At 36.8% G+C, this 18,786-nt stretch overlaps 1 protein-coding gene across 5 annotated transcripts in view; it reads right to left on the reverse strand.

Moving 5' to 3' along the window:
• ATRX (ATRX chromatin remodeler) overlaps positions 1–18,786 on the reverse strand; it is a 275,833-nt gene that overhangs the window by 192,163 nt on the left and 64,884 nt on the right. For all 5 annotated transcript variants that reach the window (XM_029929461.1, XM_029929463.1, XM_029929459.1 and 2 more), the window contains 3 exons: positions 14,775–14,884; positions 13,086–13,153; positions 9,507–12,583 (listed from right to left, as the gene is read on the reverse strand). In XM_029929461.1, the coding sequence (XP_029785321.1) occupies positions 9,507–12,583; positions 13,086–13,153; positions 14,775–14,884 (3,255 nt within the window). The remainder of the gene's footprint in view (positions 1–9,506; positions 12,584–13,085; positions 13,154–14,774; positions 14,885–18,786) is intronic.

Genomic DNA, 18,786 nt, shown 5'->3' on the forward strand with positions numbered 1-18,786 from the left:
GAAAACCCAGAATTAAATTCAAGATTATATGGCTAATTATCAACAAAATTAACTTTTTCTTTTTTTTCATAATATTTTATTGTCAAATTGATTTCCTAAAATTAACTTTTTCAACAGAGGCTAGAACAGGTAATAGAGACAAGACAGTCTTCAACAAATGGTGCTGAGAAAACTGGACAGCAACATGCAAAAGAATAAAACCGGAACACTTTCATATACCATACATAAAAATGAATTCAAATTGGATTAAAAACTAAAATGTCAGACCTGAAAATATAAAAATCCTAGAAGATGGGCACCTGGGTGGCACAGTTGGTTAAGTGACCGACCTCAGCTCAGGTCATGATCTCATGAGTTGTGGGTTGGAGCCCCACTTTGGGTTCTGTGCCAACAGCTGAGAGCCTGGAGCCTACTATGGATTCTGTGACTCCCTCTCTCTCTGTTCCTCCCCCACTCATGCTCCATCTCTGTCTTTATCTCTCTTAAAAATAAAATAAGGGGCGGCTGGGTGGCTCAGTCGGCTAGGCGTCCGACTTCAGCTCAGGTCATGATCACACAGCTCCTGAGTTCAAGCCCCCCATCGGGCTCTATGCTGACACCTCAGAACTGGAGATTCCTTGGAGTTTTGTTTCTCCCTCTCTTTGCCCCTTCCTCCCCCCTCGCCGTCTCCCAAAAATAAATAAACAATAAAAAAAATTTTTTTAAATGTTTTTAACTTTTTTCCTTAAATCCTGAAGACATCACAGGCAGTAATTTCTCTGACATCTGCCATAGCAACGTTTTTCTTGATATGCCTTCTGAGGCAAGGGGAAAAAAGCAAAACATTAACTACTGGAACTATGTCAAAATAAAATAAAATGCTTCTGCACAGCAAAGGAAACAACAAAACTAAAAGACAACCTACTGAATGGGAGACAATATTTGCAAACGACATATCTGATAAAAGGTTAGCATCCAAAATATATAAAAATCTTATACAACACCAAAAATAAACCAACAAACAGTCCAATTAAAAATGTGCAGAAGACATAAACAGACATTTTTCCAAGGAAGACATTTAGATGGCCAATACAAAACATGAAAAGATGCTCAACATCATCCAACATCAGGGAAATGCAAATCAAAATGACAATGAGATATCACCTCACACCTGCAGAATGGCTGAAATGAAAAACTAAAGAAATAAAAAGTGTTAGTGAGGATGTGGAGAAAAAGGAATCCTAATGCACTGCTGGTGTGAATAAACTGGTGCAGCCACTGTGGAACACAGTATGGACATTCCTCAAAAAATTAAAAATAGAATTACCATAAGATCTAGTAATTCCATTGCTATTTATCAAAAGAATACAAAAAAACTAATTCATGAGGATATGTTTATTGCAGCATTATTTGCAATAGCTAAATTACAGAAGCAACAAAAGTTTCCAATGACTAATGAATGGTTAAAGTTGTGGTATGTATATATACAAAGGAATACTACTTGGGCCATAAAACAGAGATTTTGCCATGTGCAACAACACAGATGGATGAAGAGAATATAATGCTAAGCAAAGTAAGTCAGCCAGAGAAAGACAAATACCTTATAATTTCTATCATATGTAGAGTTTAGAAACAAAACCAATGAACAAATGAAAAAGACAAACAAAAGACACTTTAACTATAGAGAACAAACTGATGGTTACCAGAGGGGAGGTGGGTAGGGAAAATGGGTAAAATAGGTGAAGAGGATTAAGAGTACACTTATCATGATAAGCATGGAGCAATGTATAGAGTTGTTGAGTCACTATATTGTACACCAGAAACTAATATGACACTGTATTTTAAGCATATTGGAATTATATTTTAAATAAATGTGAAAACAAGCTGGAATTGAAGTATAAATAAATAAGTTAGTTTGGTTAATGTGTCCCTGGTTAACTGTCAGGTTTATGGAATAAAAAAAATGCAAGCGACATATGTATTTATTATACAACTGGTTTTTAAGAACTGTAATAATGGAGGTGGCAGCAAGATGGCAGAGAAGAAAGGAGCCCCATTTCCTCTGCCCACCCACAATTATCAAACTGAGACGAATTAAAAGCCACAGCTTTCTGATCTCCAAGAACCGAGGTGCGCGCACAGACCCCTTATTGATAACAGGCTCATGGATGCCTGACTGAGTGCGAATTGGGACTGGAGACTATGGGGGAGGGAGTGCCAGCCCAAAGCTGAGCCAGGAGAAAGTGACCAGAAACATAGTGCTGGGCCCGCAGAGTCCTGAGTCCAGAGGCACACAGAACCACGGAGATCCGCGCACAGGGTAGGGGAGCAGGACAGCAGAGAGACCAGGGGAAAAGAAGCAAAGACTGAATCACTCATAACATAATCTCTGGAGAGGGGAGACCTCGCCCAGGACAGAGAGCCACTGGGCGCAGGGAGAGAAATCCTCCCCCTTCAGCGGGCCTGTTCTCCATTGGTCCCGGCATCGGGCAGCCTTCAGGCAGAGCCAGGGGAAAAACTGGTTTCACAATCCCCCTACTCAATTCCGGACAGAAACCCGCCGCCTGCCAGATATTTTAACTATGGTGGCAGCATCAAAGTGCGTGGGCTAGGACTTAGAAACCTGGCGGAACTCAGAAAACTGAAACAATTTGACCAGACAGTGGCACAAGGAGGTTGGTCTCAAGAGAGTAGCTGCCAACACATGATCTGAGGGGGGCTTGGGGTGCCGCCATTCTTTTCCCCGCATCCACAAAGGCAGGGCTTCAGAGAGTAGCCCCTGAGACCCAAATGTCATACACCATGCCACACCAATCCACCCTAGAGAGCTGCTGTGTTTTTGCTTATTATTTTTAATTGCCTTTTCTTGCTTTTCTCATTAATTTTACTTTTTATTTTTCCCCCTTGTTTTCTCTTTTCTATATTCCTATTTCCTTCTTTTCTCCTTTTCCCCCGCGGGAGTTTAGAAAAACACCAACATTTGTGCACTGATGTGCTTAGATCAACTCTTACTATGCAGATATTTTTTCCTTTATCTCATCCTTTATCTCCCCCCTCCACAGGTTTGATACTCCCAGACAGTACTTTATCTCTGGCCTTCGTTTTTTCCTTTCCTGTCCTCTCTTTTCTTACTTGTTCCTTTTTTGCATTCCCCTTTTGGTATTCTTCTTTACCTGTTCTGTCAGTATGTTTGAGGGCTTCTGTTCCCTGTTTGTTTGGCTGCCAGTTTTCCTTTTCAGTGCTACCTAATAAACAAGCCAAGCACACACAGTGGAAAGTACCAAATATTGCTAGGTAGGGAAATAAATTAACCAGAGTCATAAAAAGAGAAAATGAGAGACACCATTAAAAAAACATTTCCTGAAAAGACACCCTACCCAGTCAAAAAGCCTCCTTTAATAGAGAAATACTAATAGGCACGCAGTGCAGAACGACCTTTTAAAAACTGACACAAGAGAGAAAGCTGGCCAAAATGACAAAGCAAAAGAACTCTCCTCTGAAGAAACTCCATGAAGAAATCACAGCTACATAACTGCTCAAAATAGACACAAGCAACGTAACAAGAATTTAGAAGCACTGTCATAATATTAATCACTGGGCTTGAAAAAAGCATAGAAGCCATCAGAGAAGATACTGATACACAGACTAGGAAACTTCAAAATAGCGGTGACGAATTTAAAAAGGCTATAAATGAGGAGAGTAATAAAAGGGAGGCCTCCACAGCATGGATTGAAGACGCAGTGAGGAGACTAGGTGAATTAGAATACACAGTTACAGGAAAAGAGGAAGCCAAGAAAAACAAAGAAATTGATATAGGAGCACTAAAGGCGAATTAGAAACCTGAGTGATACAATTAAACGAAACAATATTTGTATCATAGGAGTTCCTAAGGAGGAAGAAAGAAAAAAAGGTCCTGAAGGGGTGCTTAATCAAATTATAAATGAAAATTTCTCCAATCAGGGGAAAGAGAAAGAAACTGAAATTCAAGAGGCATATAGAACTATGCTAAGACGTAACGTGAACTGACAGATGGCAGTGAAACTGAAAAAATATAAAGATAAAGAGAGAATTCTGAAAGCAGCAAGGGATAAAAGGGCCCTAACATAAAAAGGAAAACCTATCATAGTGGTTACAGACCAATCTACTGAAACTTGGCAGGCCAGAAAGGAATGGCAGAAAATCGTCAATGTGATGAACAGGAAAAATATACAAACAAGAATTCATTATCCAGTAAGCCTGTCATTCAAAATAGAAGGAGAGATGAAGGTTTTCCCAAATAATAAAAATTGAGAGAATTCACCACCAACCAACCAGCCTTACAAGAAATCTTAAGAGGGACACTATGAGGGAAATGTAGCAGGGATTAAAAGTACCAGACACATCACTACAAACATGCACTCTACAGAGAACACAATGAATCTAAACCCATGTTATTCAGTAATAACACTGAATGTAAATGGATTGAATGCTCCAGTCCAACGACACACGGTAGCAGAATGAATCAAAAACCAAAATCCATCTACTTAGTGTCTACAAGAGACTCACCTTAGACCTGAAGACACCTTTAGACTGAAAGGAAGGGGATGGAGAAATATCTATCACGCGGCTAGATGCCAAAGGAAAGCGGAAGTAGCCACATTTATATCCAACAAACTGGTCTTTAAAGTAAAAGCAGTAACAAAAGATGAAGAATGGCATTTTATAATAATTACAGGGTCTCTACATCAGGAAGATCTAACAATTATAAACATCTATGTGCCGAATTCACGAGCACCCAAATACATAAAAACAACTAATCACAAACAGAAACAATCTTATTGATAAGAATTTACTAATTGCAGAGGACTTTAAATACTCCACTTAAAATAATGTATAGGTCAACCAGATTAAAAAAAAATCAGTAAAGAAACAATGGACCTGAATGGCACACTGGAACAGATGGAATTAACAGATATATTTAGAACTCTGCATCCTGAAGCTAGGGAATTCACCTTCTTCTCAAGTGCGCATAGCACATTCCCTAAGACTGAACACATATTGGGTCATAAGACAGCCCTAATTAAATACAAACGCATTGAGATCATACCATGCATACTTTCAGATAACAATGCTATGAAACTTGAAATCAACCACAGGAGAAACTCGAAAACGTCCAAAAGATGTGGAAGTTAAAAACTACCTTACTGGGCGAACCAGACAAATAGAGAGGAAATTAAAAAATATATGGTAACAAATAAAAATTAAAATACAACAATCCAAACTCTCTGGGACGCAGCAAAGGCAGTCCTAAGAAGAAAGTTCATTGCACTCCAGGCCTATTTCAACAAACTAGAAAGAGCACAATCTCAAAACCTAAAGCGCACCTAAGGAAACTAGAAAGGGAGCAGTAAGAGCACCCCAAACCCAGCAAAAGAAGAGAAATAATAAAGATCAGGGCAGAATTAAACAATATAGACCCACAAAAATAATTGAAGAGATCAATGAATACAAGAGTTGTTTTTTGGAAAAAATAAACAAAATTGATAAACCTTTACCTAGGCTTCTCAGAAAGAAAAGAGAGAACACTCAAATAGACAAAATCATGATGGAAAATGCATCTATTACAACAGATCCCTTGGAAATACAAGCAATCATCAGAGATTACTATGAAAAATTATATGCCAAAAAACTGGACAATCTGGAAGAAATGTGTACAAATTCATAAATGTACATGCACTACCAATATTCAAACAGGAAGACAGAAAATCTGAACAGACCCATAAACAGTGAATAAATCAAATTACTTATCAAAAATCTCCCAACGAATAAACCCCAGGGCCGGATGGATTCCCAGGGGAATTCTACCAGACACTTAAAGCAGACTTAACACCGAACCTTCTCAAGTTATTTAAAAAATATAAATGGAAGGAAGACTTCCGGATTCATTCATTCAACGGAGCACATACCACTTTGATTCCTAAGCCAGAGAGAGACCCAACAAAAAAAGAGAACTACAGGCCAATAACCCTAATGAATACAGATGCAAAAACACTCAACAAGATACTAGCAAATCAAATACAACTGCATATAAAAAGAGTTATCCATTATGATCAAGTGGGATTCATTCCTGGGTTACAGGGCTGGTTCAATATTCGCAAATCCATCAATGTGATACATCACATTAACAAAAGAAAAGGAAAAAACCATACACTCCTGTCAATAGATGCAGAAAAAGCATTTGACAAAATGCAACATTCCTTCTTAATAAAAACCCTCGAAAAAGTCGGGATAGAAGGAACTTACTTAAACATCATAAAAGACCTTTATGAAAAGCTCACAGCCAATGTTATCTTCAAGGGGGAAAAACTGAGAGCTTTCCACATGAAATCAGGGACACGACAGGGATGTCCACTCTCAACACTGCTCTTTAACATAGTGTTAGAAGTCCTAGCATCAGCAATAAGACAACAGAAGGAAATAAAAGGCATGAGAATCAGCAAAGAAGAAGTCAAACTTTCACTTTTTGCAGATGAAATGATACCCTACACGGAAAACCCAATTGCCTCCGCCAGAAGCCTTCTAGAACTGATCAATGAATTCAGTAAAGTTGCAGAGTACAAAATCAATGTACAGAATTCGGTTGCATTCTTATACACCAAAAATGAAGCAACAGAAAGAGAAATCAAGAAACGGAGCCTATTCACAATTGCACAAAAAATCATAAAATACCTAGAAATAAACCTAACCAAAGATGTAAACAACCTGTATGCTAAAAAATAAGGAAGACTTATGAAGGAAATTGAAGAAGACACCAAGAAATGGAAAAACATTCCGTGCTCATGGATTGGAAGAATAAACATTGTTAAAATGTCATTATTACCCAAAGCAATTTACACATTCAATGCAATCCCCATCAAAGTTGCACCAGCATTCTTCTCAAAGCTAGAACAAACTATCCTCAAATTCGTATGGAACCACAAAAAAACCAGAATAGCCAAAGTAATATTGAAGAAGAAAACCAAAATGGGAGGCATCACAATCCCAGACTTTAGCCTCTACTACAAAGCTGTCATCATCAAGACAGTATGGTGTTGGCACAAAAACAGACACATAGACCGATGGAATAGAATAGAGAGCCCAGAACTGGGCCCACAAATGTACGGCCAATTAATTTTTGACAAAGCAGGATAGAGTATCCGATGGAAAAAAGACAGCCTCTTTAGCAGGTGGTGCTGGGAGAACTGGACAGAAACATGCAAAAGAATGAAACTAGACCACTTTTTGACACCATACACAAAAATAAACTCAAAATGGCTGAAGGACCAGAATGTGAGACAGGAAACCATCAAAACCCTTGAGGAGAAAGTAGGGAAAAACCTCCCTGACCTCAACCACAGCAATTTCCTAGATGACACATACCCAAAGGCAAGGGAAATGAAGGCAAAACTGAACTTTTGGGACCTCATCAAGATAAAAAGCTTCTGCATGGCAAAGGAAATAATCAAGAAAACTAATAGGCAACCGACAGAATGGAAAAAGATAGTTGCAAATGACACATCAGATAAAGGGCTAGTATCCAAAATCTACAAGGAACTCACCAAACTCCACACCCAAAAAACAAATAACCCAGTGAAGAAATGGGCAGAAGACATGAACAGACACTTCTCCAAAAAGGACATCCAGATGGCCTATAGGCACATGAAACGATGCTCAACATCACTCATCATCAGGGAAACACAAATCAAAACCACACTGAGATACCACCTCAGGCCAGTCAGAGTGGCTAGAATGAGACTAGAGATGCTGGCAAGGGTGTGGAGAGACAGGCACCCTCCTACACTGTTGGTGGGAATGTAAACTGGTGCAGCCACTCTGGAAAACAATGTGGAGGTTCCTTAAAAAACTATCATTAGAAACCCCTTATGACCCAGCAATAGCAGTGCTAGGGATTTACCCAGGGTAACAGAAGTACTGATGCATAGGAGCACATGTACCCCAGCGTTCATAGCAGCACTGTCCACAATAGCCAAAACACGGAAAGAGCCAAAATGTCCATCAACGGATGAATGGATCAAGAAGATGTGGTGTTTGTATATATATACACACCACACACACACACACACACACACACACACACACACACACACACACACACACACACAATGGAATACTACATGGCAATGAAAAGGAATGAAATATGGCCATACATAGGAAAATGGATGGACCTGGAGGAAGTCATGCTAAGCAAAATAAGTCAGGCAGAGAAGAAAAGATACCGTATGTTTTCACTCATAGGTCTAATAGGAGAAACCTAATAGGGGACCATGGGAAGGTAAAAGGTTGGGGGAAGAGATGGGGAGAGGGAGTGAGGCAAATCATGAGAGACTTTTGAATGCTGAGAACAAACTGAGGGCTGAGGAGGAAGGGGGGAAAGGGTAGGGGGGCTGATGGTCATGGAGGGGGGCACTTGTGGGGAAGAGCACTGGGTGTTATATGGAAACCAACTTGGTAATAAACTATTATAAAAAAAAGAACTGTAATAATGATAATTATTTTTAAAGTTCTATTTTGGGGGTATCACTGACAGTTTAACCCAAATCCTAACTGTCCTAGTTCTCCATCTCCTCAGAATAGGGTAATTCATCTACTTTTTGGATTTTTCTTTTATTGTAGTTATAAACAGTAACATCTATTCATGTGATTAATCAAAAATTGACAAGAATCAGTAATGGATGGAGTAATGTACAGTAAAGTTTTCAGAAAATCTCACTGGACAAAACGTTAATGTACCCAATTTAACAAGCCATATACAAGGGTGCCTGGGTGGCTCAGTCGGTTGAACGTCCGACTTCAGCTCAGATCATATCTCGCAGTTCGTGGGTTCGAGCCCCGCGTCAGGCTCTGTGCTGACAGCTAGCTCAGAGCCTGGAGCCTGCTTCGGATTCTGTGTCTCTTTCTCTCTCTGCCCCTCCCTTGTTCATGTTCTGTCTCTCAAAAATAAATGTAAAAAAAATTTCTTTAAATAAAGAGCTCTTAAAAAAAAAAGCCATATGCAGGTGTGCCTGACTGGCTCAGTCGGAATAGTATATAACTGTTGATCTTGGGATTGTGAGTTTGAGCCCCATGTTAGGTGTACAGATTTTGTAAAAAGTTGTATGCATGGCAAAGCAGTTAAAACTTTCACACACTATGTTATACCAGTACCAAACACACACCTCCATTATATGAATATATACCTACTGAACTACTGGCACAGGTCTCATTTTCCTTCATGAACTCCATAAAAAAGCATTAAACACTGGTAAAAAATTTTGTCATCTACCCAACAAACCTGGTATACCTGATTCAGAATACTAATGATATTTGGAATATCCTCCAGTGATGGCATAAAAATAAATGAAGGAAAGCTTTCTAGTAAATCTTTAAAGAATTTTTAAAGGACCTTTTCCAAAATAGTAAACTTGCATTTAATTGGCTTCAGAGAAAATTAAACAATGTAGTTATTCACGAGGGTAAAATCATAAATTATAAATATATTTTGTGCATACCTGAAGATTGGCAAAATCCAGTATGTGAAGACAGCACTAAATTTTCAGTCACGGGCTTAATTTTCTGTTCATCACTGCTCCCCTCACCTACAGAATTCTGATCATCATCTCCTATATCTGAAGATGATGAAGTAATGTCAGCTTGCTTCCTTTTAGTACTTGTTCTTAGAGAGTTTCTCATTTTCTCCTTGACACTAACTGTCTTCTTTTTAGCTGAAGTTCTCAGTTTCTTCAGCTTTTTATTGTCTTCAGAACTTTCCTCACCATCAGAAGATGATGAGCCACTATGTACTTCCTTGGTATTTCTCTTTAAATTTAAATTTCTTCTTTCCCTCAGTTCTATTCTTTTCAGTCTCTTATCAGAAGGATCACAGCCATCTTCTTTCATGGAATATTTCTCAGTATCAGATGATGAACAATCTTGTCTCTTCCTTGAACTCTTTTCAGGCAAGTTGCACCTTTTCTTCACTCTATTAGATGCTCCATTCTTACTCCCTTTATCTTCTGAAGAATCACAACTATCTCTTCTCCCCTGTAATTTCTCAACATTATCAGAATATTCATCCTTCTTTTTAGAAGTTTTATCTTTTATTTTTTTCCTTTTCTTTTCCCCATAAGTTGTGTCATTCTTATTTTGTTTTATGCTTTTAGGAAAACGAGAAATTTCTTCTCCCTCAGGTAATTTCTCAGTGCTATCAGATGATGATTCATATTGTTCCATCTTAATTACATTTTTCTTCAAATCAGTAATTTTCTTTTCTTTTACTTCATTTCCCTTTTTGCTCAGCTTTTTATCATCTTCAGAGGACTCATCACTTTGCTCTTTCTTTGGGAATTTCTCAGCAATGTCCAATAAGCCAGCCTGTACTCGCTTACCCATTTTGGTTTTTAAATGCTTACTCCTTTCTTTAGTTTCAGCAACCTTTTTGTCTTCTGGAGAATTAAAACTCTCGTCTTTCCCTGAAGACAACTTTTCAGTACCATCAGAACAAACACCTGACTGCTGCTTTTTAGAGATTCGATCTCTTAAGTCCATGATGGTCTTGTCTTTATCAACTGAGCCTTCTGCTGAAAGGAAATTCTCTCTCTCTTGTTTCCTTTCAGCATCATCAGATGATCCTTCTTGTGCAGTCTTCAAACTTTTCTGCCCTTGATTATCCATTCCTTTTTTTCTGTGTTTTTCATCTTCAGAAGAATCATAATCTTCTTTATTTGGAACTCTTTTTTTCGTTTTTCTGGTAGCCCCGATTTTACTCATGCTCTTTATCTCTTTTTCTAATTCTGAGTCATAATTGGAAGATTCAGACTGGTTTTGTCGTTTCTTTTTAGAAATTATAGACCTTTTAGCCGATTTGCCTTTCTTAATATCATAATCTGAGCCAGAAGTAGAACTTTTTCTTTTCCTTTTTCCTTTATCATCTTTCCCTGTTTGAGTCTTTAAATCATATAAAGTATTCTCATGGTTTGTGTGAATTTCATTAATATCAGTATCTGAAGAAGAACTGTGACTCATCCTGGATACCTCTTTCAGGATTGCTAACATTTCATCAGAATCAGAATTCTGATCCACAATCTCTGACTGCTTAGATTTAGGCAATTTATTAGGTTTAGGATTATCTATAGCATTGTCATAAGAATTCCGCTTATCCTTTTTTCTCATTGGAACTGAGAGTTTTTGTTTCTCCTTAACTGTTTCATTACTTTCTTCATCTGAATTAGATGTTGCAGGATTAGTTTCTGTCTGTCGCCTCAAGGGTGTAGTCTTCACACGTGGGGATCTTCGAAGATCAGATTCTTCTGAAAGTAATGGAACTTCACTTTCAAACAAATGCTCATTATCATTCTTTTCCTTTCCAAGTCCACAGTTCTCTGGCTTGGTGTTCAGACCAGAACTTTTATAGCCATCTTTATCTTGTGGAACTTCCTGACAATCAGCACCTTTAATTGGCGAATTAGAAAGGGACACAGGGGTGAGTTTAACGTATAATTCTTTCGTAACTTTAGCTGTAGTTTTTGACTTTATACCTCCTCTGTTGTCTCTTGAAGTAATACTTAATTTTACAGACGAACTCTCCAATTCTTGCTCCGTTCCACTATTGCCATCTCCCTGATTATCTGCTGAACTCTGAACTTCCATAGCTGTCTCAAGATTCTCAAAAATGTCTTCTGGAACTGAGGAAGGAACAGACACAATATCCATGTCCAGATCTTCAGAAGTGTTAGTAGGTTCATACTGATGTTCTTCTTTATCAATTTTCTTATGTTCACCACTGGCACTTTTATTTGCTCTTTGTTCCTGTACTACAATACTCTGATCGATGTGCTCACTATCTACCTGCTTTCTTGACTGTTTAGCTTCTGATTTTGAAAAATCTTTCCTTTCCAAAGCACAGGGTTTTTCTCCCTTTCGTACTTTTGTTTCAGACTTAGCATCTATGACCTTATGCTCTTTGGTATTTTTCTCTTTGTTTTCAGTATCCAAAGCTTGAATCTCTGAATTCAAATCTTCTTCTAATGCAAGATGAGCTTTCTTGATATCGGCCAACACAGATTTAAAAGCCTTAAGCTGACGTAACTTTGTAGCAGAACTTATTTCTGAATTATCTACTGCCTGCTTCAAAAATTTAACATAACTGGAGTTCATGTTAGCTGTGGTCTCAATCAGTTTTTTTGCCTTCTTAATCATCTCTTTAGGCACAATTAGTGCTGAATAAGAGTAGGTTACAGAACCAGAACATGAATCATCTAATTTCTTTTCTTCTCCATTACAATTTGAATTATTTTTCTTTGGAGAAAATCTGGGCGTATGTTCATATACTTTATTACTCTTTTCATTGTCAACTTTTATCTTCTTTTTATTTTGTTGCAACAACTGTTCTAAATTTTCAAATACGCTGTTACATGCAGTAACCAAGTCCAGCAAAGGTTCTGGGTGACAAATGTAGCAATACCACTGGTTGTTTTCATCCATTATCGTAGAGAGCTCCTTTCGACCAAGGTTGCGCAGAATGCATTTCTTACAGAAAGCATTATGGCAAAAGTCGCAACAAATCAAGTTTCCACCTTCTGCACACCACCTGAAATTATTAAAAGATGAAAATGTTATTCCCAGGGACACTTGGTGGCTCAGTCAGTTAAGCCTCTAACTCTTGATTATGGCTCAGGTCTTCATCCTGAGGTCATAGGATCAAACACTGCATTGGGTTCTGCACTGAGCATGGAGCCTCTTTAAGGTTCTCTCTCTCCCTCTGCCCCTCTCCCCAGCTCATGCTCTTGCTCTCTATAAAAATAAAAAATAAAAATAAAAATTCTCAAATGACTCACATTTTAAATTTTTTCAATATTAAAGCAACTTAAAATTTTCTGCCAGGAATTTTAATAATAAAGTAATTTGGGTCATCTCCCTATTCTTTATTGAAAACTTAAAAGAGGCATAAACCGAAGATTTTGTGGAAAAGAATAACCTTCCATTAGACACATCAATGATGATTCTATAAAAAATGGATCTAATAACATGCTTCATAAGAATTCCCCCCCAAAAGTAGACAGTATTTTAGCTCATTGTGATTTATTACCTACCTACATTGTTCATCCATTCCATCAGAGTCACGGCTAATATCATCACTCATGTAATATTTAAAGCAATTCTATTAAAAGAAAAGGGGAAGGGGAAATTTTAAATTCAAAATGGATAACATTCATAACAGACAAAAACTTTATTTTTAAGTCATTAAAAAAACATAAAGGGAGCATATGTGCGTTTTAGAGAATCAAAGCAAAAACACTGCAAACTACCCAATACTAGGATAGTATTCTATTTCTAGACATAGAAATATCTCAAGAAAATTAATTCCTTGAAACAGATTTCCATATCATCAAGTACCACTATTCCTTACATAAAGTTTTTAAATGATTTTGGTAAAGCAAGTTTCTGATCTCATACAACTAGCTACTAAACCTCTACGTAAAAATGTATTAGGTGTTGCTGCTACTTAATGAATTTAATGGTCTTCATATACAAACAGCTACTATGTATACAGCTAAGCAACATTATCCTACATTAAGCTCCATTCTCTTTATATCTCAAACCTTTATTATGCAAGACAGAATGTATTAACACCCAAATTGAGAGAAAAAGCTATGGTTTATTAATATGTAAATAAATTTCCTAAAGTCATACAACTAGTTAAGAGGCAATGCTGCTTTTCAAATCCAAGTCCCACTGACTTTAAATTCCTTTTCACTAAAACTGGAAAAAGGTTAGGTTCCATGCCCACTAATGGAAAGTACTGATTACTGAAATGGGCTAGGCTCAAGAGACTGGTCCTTGGAAAAAATCAATTATATATATATAAGAAAAAGGAAATGCACATTACAAATCCAGGAATATAAAATTCAGCTACCACATTTTAAAACTAGAAGCTAAAAACATGTCCCATAAATAGGCTCCTGGCTGAACTGAACTCAAGGAATGGAGTGACACAAATTGCTAAAGGAGAAAGTAAATTTAGTCCACTTAAGTAGGTGTATATCAAAATTTCACACAATAAAAGATCTAGAATTGGAATTCTGAGCAAAATCTGGTCTGCCTCCGCATTTCAAGGAGGCATTTTGTTGGGACACTAACAGAATTAATCTTAGCAATAATGAGTTACAGAAACTATAACCTTGATATTATACTTAATATTAACTCCAAGGTATTACTAATAAAAGAACATACACAAAATGTTAAAACCATCTTTAACACATATGAATCGTTTTTAATTCTATTATCTCCAACTTATGACAAAACCTTGCTTCACATGGAAAGCTTAAATTTGGTTGACTAGAATTCATGAAGAGGGAAGGTTATAAAACATACATGTGCATACACATAAACTCTTCAGATCTGCCAACACACCATGCTCCCCTTCACCTATCAGTCTCTGAATACCATGTTGCCTCTGCTTAAAATACTCTGAACCAATTCCACTGCACCAGGCCAATTCCTATTTATATTCCAGATATCAACTTATATCATTCTCCATTATAGTCTCCCTCCTCAACTCCAAACCACACAGGATTCCAGTGTATTCCCACAGTACAAAGTATTTCCCCCATCATGGCACTTATTAGGCTTTTTGTAAGGTCTGTCTCCCCCACTACAATATTATAATCCTCCAAAGACAAAGACCATTTCCATCTTCTTCATCACTGTGACCCAAAAGTCTAACATATAGTAAGCATTCAAATATTCGTGGAATGAATTATAAACAGATGATTACATACCTTACAAATAAGTACTTGCAGTGAAGGATGTCTATAAATGGAATCTTTTTGAAAATGATTGACCTGTTGTCCACAAGCTGTGCAGCTCACAATCCCATGAAGCCCATCTTCTAGGAGAAAGGAGTGACCGTTATTCACATACACACACACACACACACACACACACACACACACACACACACATAAAGAAAGATATTTATTTTAGTCAGCATTTTGCTACTTTCATATTGGAAATTAAATACTTCAGAATCCTTAGAAAAGTGACATTTTGGATACACAAAGCTAATAATTTTATGGACTTACTAAAAACATGACAACCTTGGCAAATTCTAGAACTAGAAACACTAATCTGTTTCCTTTAGATGCAAACCTTATTTCCCACAACAAACTGATAAAAACACTGGAAGAGAAGTTCTAAAAATAAGTGTCAAGAGCTCTTTTTCACTTTGCTATTGCTCTGCAAATTAATTATCAGTTCTTGATGAATGGGGAAGCAAGTGACATACATGAAATTGTTTTGCAACCATTAATTTTATCCTCAACATAAAAATGTCCGCACAGGTTCTTCCAGTATAGTGTGTGGAAATCTGATGATTTTAAATTACCAATTTCTTTCCTCAGATTACTTCAATACGATCCATAATTCTCATTAACCTGCATTCTATGTCAATCTCACTATACCATTCCATATTAGCACAGTCTACTATTTCCAAATAAGGACAAATAAGACTTGCAGCAAAACCCGAGAATGACAGTGTTTGCAGAAAAACAGACTGAAAATAACCTAACATGACAAATAGGAAACCTCTTCTGCCTTACTCTTGTCCCTCGTTCTGCTTTGAGCAGTGTTTCACAATCTGAGCTGAACATCAGAATCCTCTCTGAAGAAACTTTTTAAAAGCAGAGACAGCCATTACACCTCTAAACCACTGAATGAGAATCTCCTAGACTTTTGTTTTGTTTTGTTTTACAGATGATTCTGATGTGCAACCAAGACCTTGATACAAGTAAGATGGTAGATTAGGATTCCAAACAGGCCAATGAAAATACCTGCATTCACAAATAAAAAGATGATTAAAAAATAATAAACTATCTCTACATCTAAATAAAAGACAACACATATATTTCTCACCTTTTAATATTCTATTTTTTTCTTACTCTTAATGCACAAAAATCATGGACCCAAACATTATCACAAATATTCTTCTTTGCAGAAGTTAAAAAAGTTTAACCAAGCTTTAAGGGTACCATCATACTTTTTGAGACAATGTAGAGAATTTGAAGACTCACTATATAAGTTGCTAATATTTTATTTTAAGTCATACTGTCCTACATTAGTGTTTGATCTTGAGGTTTCATTCTGTATTTGTTTTACCAGAAACAAATACACAGTGTATTTCATTTCAAATAATGAATGAATTCAGATATACTAATAAGATAAAAGCCAGAATATAAATGTTCATCCAATGTTAACATAATAAATATTAAACATCCTCTTCATCCTTTTGCACATATATCACTCAATCAAACAAAACTTGATGATCCCTTGGAGAATTTCTCCCACAGGTGCACAAAGAATGATACACAATATTCATTGCAGCACTAATTAGGAAATTAGAAAACTTTGAAAATAAAAAATTGGAAACAACTTCCATTTGGGAAATGGATAATGGTTTATCCATATAACAAAATTCTATACAGCAGTGGAAAAGAAAAAATTAGATATATTTTTACTGATATGGCATACTTCAAAAACAATGATGAATGTGAAATGGTGCAAAAGGATATATAAATGATACTATTTTGTATATTTTTAAATGAAAAATAAATGCTTCATGAATAAACATGTACAGGAAAAATATAAAAACATGAATTAAAATACACATGCATATGCATAGAAATTTCAAAATAAGCATTATTAGAAGATGGGAGGAGGAGGAAATAGAGGAGTAGGACTGAACCAGTACTTCATTTAAGGGAGATGTGAAGCAAATACTGAATAATGATGAAAAGTTACTTTATATACTTGTTTATATATGCATATATTTTAAACTTTTATTATTAGTTGTGAAATATCTTAATGATTATAATATAGTGTAGAAATGGAAAAGAGGCATTTTCATATCTGGGCTCAATACATTTTAATAGATTTAAAGAAAACAAAATTCTATGAAACAGTTAAAAAAAACTGAAGATGACAAAAAGAAATGGAAAGACATTCCATGCTAATGGATTGGAAGAACAAATATTGTTAAAATGTTTATACTACTCAAAGCAATCTACAGATTTAATGCAATCTCTATCAAAATAACACGAGCATTTTTCACAAACTAGAACAATCCAAAAATTTATATGGAACCACAAAAGACCCTGAATAGCCAAAGCAATCTTGAAAAAGAAAAAGCAAAGCTGAAGGTATCACAATTCCAGACTTTAGTTATATTACAAAGTTGCAGTAATCAAAAGTGTATGGTACTGGCACAAAAATTGACACATACGTCAATAGAACAGAACAGAAAATCCAGAAATAAACCCATAATTATATGGTCAATTAATCTTTGACAAAGCAAGAAAGAATATCCAGTGGGAAAAAGATAGTCTCTTCAACAAATGGTATGGGGGGAACTGGACACCTACATTCAAAGAATAAAACTGGACCACTTTCTTTCACCACACACAAAAACAAACTCAAAATGGATTAAAGACCTAAATGGGAGACCTGAAACCATAGGAATTCCAGAAAAGGAGTGCCTAGTTCACCCAGCCAGTGGAGTATGAACCTCTTCATCTCAGGGTTGTGAGTTCTAGCCCCATGTTAGGTATAGAGCTTACTTAAAAATAAAATCTTTAACAAGAAAAAACAATCCTAGAAGAGAGCACAGGAAGTAATGTCTCTTGACATGAACCATCACAACATTTTCCTAGATATGTTTCCTGAGGCAAAGGAAATAAAAGCAAAAAACAAAACAAAACAAAACAACTACTGGGGTTACATCAAAATAAAAAGCTTCTTTCTGGGGCACCTGGGTGGCTCAGTCAGTTAAATGGCCTACCTCAGCTCAGGTCATGATCTCATGGCTCATGGGTTCAAGCCCCACGTCAGGCTCTGTGCTGACAGCTAGCTCAGAGCTTGGAGCCTGTCTTCAGATTCTGTGTCTCCTTCTTTCTCTGACCTTCCCCTGCTCACACTCTCTCTCTTTCTCAAAAATAAATAAAACATAAAAAATTATTTTAAAAAGCTTCTTTCTACACAGCAAAGGAAACAATCAACAAAACTAAAAGGCAACCTACAGAATGGGAGAAGATGGCTGCAAATGACATATCCAATAAAGAGTTACCATCTAAAATATATAAAGAATTTCTAAAACTCAACACTCGGGGCGCCTGGGTGGCTCAGTCGGTTAAGCCTCCGACTTCGGCTCAGGTCAGATCTCACGTTCCTGGATTCGAGCCCCGCGTCAGGCTCTGTGCTGACAGCTCAGAGCCTGGAGCCTGCTTCCAGTTCTGTGTCTCCTTCTCTCTCTGCCCCTCCCCCTCTCATGCTCTGTCTCTCTCTGTATCAAAATAAATAAAACATTAAAAAAAATTTTTTTAACTCAACACTCCAAAAACAATCTATTTTAAAAAAGGGCATAGGTCACGAACAGACATTTTTCCAAAGAAGACATCCAGATGCTCAACAGACACATGAAAAGACATTCAACATCACTCAGGGAAATGCAAATCATGAATACAAAGAACCATCACCTCACATCTGTCAGAATGGTTAAACTCAAAAACACGAGGAAAAAAAGTGCTGACGAGGATGCAGAGAAAATAGAACCTTCTTGCACTGTTGGTGGGAATGCAAACTGGTGCAGCCACTGTGGAAAACAGTATGGAAGTTCATCAAAAAGTTAAAAATAGAACTATCCTATGATCCAGTAATTGCACTACCAAGTATTTATCCCCAAAATACAACAAAACAAAACATTAATTCAAAGAGACACATGCACCCTTATGTTTTATAAAA

This window comes from Suricata suricatta, chromosome X (genome assembly GCF_006229205.1).
Source record: "Suricata suricatta isolate VVHF042 chromosome X, meerkat_22Aug2017_6uvM2_HiC, whole genome shotgun sequence".
NCBI lineage: Eukaryota > Metazoa > Chordata > Mammalia > Carnivora > Herpestidae > Suricata > Suricata suricatta.